The sequence below is a fragment of the Salvelinus sp. IW2-2015 genome, unplaced genomic scaffold, assembly GCF_002910315.2.
Source record: "Salvelinus sp. IW2-2015 unplaced genomic scaffold, ASM291031v2 Un_scaffold3171, whole genome shotgun sequence".
Taxonomy (NCBI): domain Eukaryota; kingdom Metazoa; phylum Chordata; class Actinopteri; order Salmoniformes; family Salmonidae; genus Salvelinus; species Salvelinus sp. IW2-2015.
The window spans coordinates 38,789-44,958 of record NW_019944458.1 but is presented as its reverse complement, the minus strand read 5'-3'; the positions used below and the strand labels follow the sequence as shown (position 1 = coordinate 44,958).

Below are 6,170 nucleotides of genomic sequence, written 5' to 3'. Positions count from 1 at the left end.
ACACTACTACACTGCCCAGTCTCCAGCACAACGAAAACCTTTTAACACGCTTTCTGCTCTCCAAACCACTCTACTGCCTTTTCCATTACAATACAACCTGTATCACCCAGTAGTGCCCAGGCCTGCTGGTCCATGCATAGTTCCAGACCATCATTTTGCCTGTACCTATTACACAACTCTTCAAAGTAGCACATTCCTGTACTATCTGTTACAATATCCTTCCATCTATCCTGTATAATAACTCTGAGTCTGGGTACAGCCTTGCAGTCTCAGAATGAATGCATCCAGAGCCCTATGGGCCCTTGTCAAAAGTAGTAACACATATAGGAATTAGGATGCCATTTGGAATTCACCCTATGTCTATCAGGAACCCACCTCCATTTACAAGCAAACAGCAATCCATTCTAAATCACTGAAAACCTCTCTTTAGTGTACAACACGTGCATCCACCATCATGTCGTGTTTCTGTTTAGTATGTGTACTTTGTGATCAGCTTGTAGGATCTTACTTGGCTGTGGTTAACAAAGCCTGTTTTGATTGCAGAGTCCTGTATTATCCAGCAGCATAGTGCCAGCGTGATCCCAACTGAATCCCCAGAGAAAAGTGCTGAATGGACAGGCCAGACCCAGACCCATGACATAGGGTCCACATCCATACTCACCAGCTCTGCAGTCTACCACACACATCAACAATGTGGGGATGTTTCGTGTCGGAACAGTTACTTACTTTCCACAGTTCCTCTTTCACAAAAAGAGTGTGATTTTAAGGTGAGTATAAATGGAGGAACCTCTGCTATTACCCAGCTCTCTCCCCTCTTTAGCATGGAGAGACTGAGGCCTATTTTAAGGCTCCCTTGACATAACATTAGGTGGGTCTGGTCTAGAAGTCAACCGATTTAATTTTTCAACGACCGATACCGATTATTGGAGGACCATAAAAGCCGATACATTTTTAAAAATCAACCGATTAATCGGTATTTTGAATAATGACAATTACAACAATACTGAATTAACACTTATTTGAACTTAATATAATACATCAATAAAATCAATTTAGCTCAAATAAATAATGAAACATGTTCAATTTGGTTTAAATAATGCAAAAACAAAGTGTTGGAGAAGAAAGTAAAAGTGCAATATGTGCCATGTAAGAAAGCTAACGTTTAAGTTCCTTGCTCAGAACATGAGAACATATGAAAGCTGGTGGTTCCTTTTAACATGAGTCTTCAATATTCCCAGGTAAGAAGTTTAGGTTGTAGTTATAATAGGAATTATAGGACTATTTCTCTCTATACCATTTGTATTTCATATACCTTTGACTATTGGATGTTCTTATAGGCACTTTAGTATTGCCAGTGTAACAGTATAGCTTCCGTCCCTCTCCTCGCTCCTACCTGGGCTCGAACCAGGAACACATCGACAACAGCCACCCTCGAAGCAGCGTTACTCATGCAGAGCAAGGGGAACAACTACTCCCAGTCTCAGAGCGAGTGACGTTTGAAACGCTATTAGCGCGCACCCCGCTAACTAGCTAGCCATTTCACATCGGTTAAACCAGCCTAATCTCGGGAGTTGATAGGCTTTAGTCATAAACAGCGCAATGCTTGAAGCACAGCGACGAGCTGCTGGCAACACGCACCAAAGTGCTGTTTGAATGAATGCTTACGAGCCTGCTGGTGCTACCATCGCTCAGTCAGACTGCTGTATCAAATCATAGACTTAATTATAACATAATAACACACAGAAATACGAGCCTTAGGTCATTAATATGGTCGAATCCGGAAACTATCATCTCGAAAACAAACTTTATTCTTTCAGTGAAATAGGAACCGTTCCGTATTTTATCTAACGGGTGGCATCCTAAGTCTAATATTTCCGTTACATTGCACAACCTTCAATGTTATGTCATAATTACGTACATTTCTGGCAAATTAGTTCGCAACGAGCCAGGCGGCCCAAACTTTTGCATATACCCTGACTCTGCGTGCAATGAACGCTAGAGAAGTGACACAATTTCACCTGGTTAATATTGCCTGCTAACCTGGATTTCTTTAGCTAAATATGCAGGTTTAAAAATATGTACTTCTGTGTATTGATTTTAAGAAAGCATTGATGTTTATGGTTAGGTACACGTTGGAGCAACGACAGTCTTTTTTCGCGAATGCGCACCGCATCAATTATATGCAACGCAGGACACGCTAGATAAACTAGTAATATCATCAACCATGTTAGTTAGAACTAGTGATTATGATTATTACCTTGGCTTCTTACTGCATTCGCGTAACAGGCCCCTTGTGGAGTGCAATGTAAGGCAGGTGGTTAGAGCGTTGGACTATTAACCGTAAGGTTGCAGATTGAATCCTGAGCTGACAAGGTAAAAATCTGTCGTTCTGCCCCTTAACAAGGCAGTTAACCCACATTCCTAGGCCGTCATTGAAAATAAGAATGTGTTCTTAACTGACTTGCCTAGTTAAATAAAGGTGTAAAAAAAAAAAAAAACGGCCAATCGGTGTCCAAAAATACCGATTTCCGATTGTTATGAAAACTTGAAATCGGCCCTAATTAATCCGCCATTCCGATTAATCGGTCGACCTCTAGTCTGGTCTTAAGCTTTCATTGGGTAATGAACCTGGGTGATTTATCTACAGGCTGATCTTTGACTTTAAGAATGAGTCGAATAAAAACCAATCAACATTTTTTTTTATCTGTCCCAAATGGCACCCTATTCCCTATATAGTGCACTACTGATTAGATCCCCATGGGCCCTGGTCAAAAGTAGTGCAGTATATAGGGAATAAAGAATAGCTGTTTCAATTAAAAGGAGAAAAAGTTATGGTTTGGCCAAACTGGTTACGGTTTGGTTAGATGAATGACACAGCTTGTGGTGTAGGAGAAATGAAGTGTACAGTACACATACATGATGTGGCTGATCTGGACTGGCATTCTACAGCTGAGAGGAAGGTTGGATCTGATGTTTTGTGAAACAATACCATCTAGTGGCCAACGCTGCTCGGTGCTCATTAGCAGCTCCAAGGGAAGCTATTTCTCCTGAAAATCATTGTCTGAATCTACTGCTAGTGCTACATTATAATGTTATCASGATGTCAGCATTATCATGTAGATAGATTAGACAGCAAGCTAGAACTTGGAATTCCAGTAGAACATTAGCTAACACTCGTTTACAGTACCAGTCAAAAGTTTGCACACACCTACTCATTCAATGGTTTTTCTTTACATCAAAACTATGAAATAACACATATGGAATCATGTGGTAACCAAAAAGTGTTTAAAAAATCAAAATATATTTTAGATTTTAGATTCTTCTAAGTAGCCACCCTTTGAGCTGATGACAGCTTTACACACTCTTGGCATGCTCTCAACCAGCTTCAACTGGAATGCTTTTCCAACAGTCTTGAAGGAGTTCYCACATATGCTGAGCACTTGTTGGCTGCTTTTCCTTCACTCTGCGGTGCAACTCATCCCAAACCATCTCAATTGGGTTGAGGTCTGTCATTTGATGCAGCACTCCATCACTCTCCTTCTTGGTAAAATAGCCCTTACACAGTCTGGAGGTGTGTTTTGAGTCATTGTCCTGTTGATGATAGTCACACTATGCGCGAACCAGATGGGATGGCGTATCGCCGCAGAATGCTGTGGTAGCCATGCTGGTTAAGTGTGCCTTGAATTCTAAATAAATCACAGACAGTGTCCCCAGCAAAGCACCCCCACACCATTACACCTCCTCCATGCTTCACGGTGGGAACTACACATCTGTTCACCTACTCCGTGTCTCACGAAGACCTGGTRGTTGGAACCAAAAATCTAAAATTTGGACTCATCAGACCAAAGGACAGATTTCCACTGGTCTAATGGCCATTGCTCGTGTTTCTTGGCCCAAGCAAGTCTCTTCTTCTTATTGGTGTCCTTTAGTGGTGGTTTCTTTGCAGCAATTCGACCACAAAGGCCTGATTCACACAGTCTCCTCTGAACAGTTGATGTTGAGATGTGTCTGTTACCGTGAACTCTGTGAAGCATTTATTTGGGCTGCAATTTCAGAATTTCTGACTTTTTCCGGATTGACTGACCTTCATGTCTTAAAGTAATGATGACTGTCGTTTCTCTTTGCTTATTTGAGCTGTTCTTGCCATAATATGCAGTTGGTATTTTACCAATAGGGCTATATTCTGTTAACAACCCCTACCTTGTCACAAGACAAACTGATTGCTCAAACACATTAAGTAGGAAAAAATTCCACAATCACTTTAACAAGACACACTGTTAATTGAAATGCATTCCAGGTGACTATTCTCATGAAGCTGGTTGAGAGAATGCCAAGGGTGGCTACTTTGAAGAATCTCAAAATTTATTGTTCAACACTTTTTTGGTTACTTCATATTCCATATGTGTTATTTCATAGTTTTGATGTCTTCACTATTATTCTACAATGTAGAAAATAGTAAAAATAAAGAAAAAGCCTTGAATGAGTAGGTGTGTCCAAACTTTTRACTGGTACTGTATGTCTGAATATGCTCTGAACTTTGAAACTGAGTTMAAAACTGTCCATTGAGGACCTGCCCTGTCAATATTTGTAATCTAAAAAATGTGTGATTTGTTAGATGTGTATAGTGTTGGTCTGGGAATCAGATAAATTATATCTCAGATGAATGACTCCCTGCAGAGGGAGAGAGTCTCCTACATTCATCTGTGGGACAAATTAATGATCACTAGAGCTATTACACAGAGTCATTGATGAAGAGGCTACCCCAAGCTATTTGTTTAAAGACAAAATGGCTGTCATTTTGACTCTCAAGGGGAACCCAGCCTGCCTCCGATTCAAAGAGCCTCACTTAGTTACACTCCCCTCTCCATGAAAATATGTGGGTGTTAAAAACATATTGAAATCCCCTCCCTGTAGTCTCCCTTCCCTCTTTGGAGGAACTCASTAATGAATAAAGGACATTTGAATGCTTTCACTAGTATCACTCAAGTGGGAAATAACATTGAGAGTCAGAGTCAACTCAGGTTAATGGAGGTGTCCATGTTGCCGTTTTATCCACAGCCTAATACCTCCAAATCTCCTGTTTCAAGTGTACAGCTGTACTTTATCATAATGTCATCTACTGTATTAATATCTGAGCAAAAAGGAGGAAAGAATAGCATTAATATTTTGTTTTAAGACACAGAACGTAAGTATTTAATGCATTACTATAGGTCACTAAGTCCTTGACTAACATTCAGGGGATATATACTGAACAAAAATGTCAACGCAGCATGTAAAGTATTGGTCCCATGTTTCATGATCTGAAATAAAAGATCCCAGAAATGTTCCATATGTACAAAAAGCTTATTTCTCTCAAATTTGTTKACATCCCTGTTAGTGAGCATTTCTGCTTTGCCAAGATAATCCATCCACCTGACAGGTGTGGSATATCAAGAAGCTGATTAAACAGCATGATCATTACACAGGTGCACCTTGTGCTGTGGACAATAAAAGGCCACTCTAAAATGTGCAGTTTTGTCACACAACACAATCCCACAGATGTCTCAAGTTTTGAGGGAACGTGCAATTGGCATGCTGACTGCAGGAATGTCCACCAAAGCTGTTGCCAGAGAATTTAATGTTAATTTCTCTACCAAMGTCGTTTGAGAGAATTTGCCACCCGCACAGCTGAAGAAACTGAGGTGTATTTCTGTCTTTAATTAATAAAGCCCTTTTGTGGGGAAAAACATTCTGATTGGCTCCCCAGTGGGTGGGCCTGGTTCCCAATTGGTGGCTGCGCCCCTTCCCAGTGATGTGAAATCCATAGAAAATGTATTAATTAACTAATTTCAATTGACTGATTTCATTATATGAACTGTAACTCAGTAAAATCGTTGAAATTGTTGCATGTTGCTTTTATATTTCTGTTCAGTATATTAGCTTGTCACTAACCATGTCACACTGAGCTGGTTAATCATGTCAGTTGTTTCTAATGTCCAGGGGTTGGTGTGATAGAAATGCCAGGTTTGGCCGTTGTCTTTAGCCTAGGTAACTGTAAAGTGCCTCTGTTATAGTCCAGTATCCCTGTTGACCTCTATCGCCTCTCACCCCTCACAGAGAGGCAGTCACAGAGAGACCAGAAATGTCAGTGCAGCAGGCAGTACCACAGACCAACCACGTTAACAACAACA

At 40.6% G+C, this 6,170-nt stretch overlaps 1 protein-coding gene across 1 annotated transcript in view; it reads left to right on the top strand.

The window, feature by feature from the left end:
• LOC112075453 (pleckstrin homology domain-containing family A member 7) overlaps nt 1-6,170 on the top strand; it is a 53,512-nt gene that overhangs the window by 9,166 nt on the left and 38,176 nt on the right. The window contains exon 3 of the mRNA XM_070440917.1: nt 6,099-6,168. Within this exon, the coding sequence (XP_070297018.1) occupies nt 6,099-6,168 (70 nt within the window). The remainder of the gene's footprint in view (nt 1-6,098; nt 6,169-6,170) is intronic.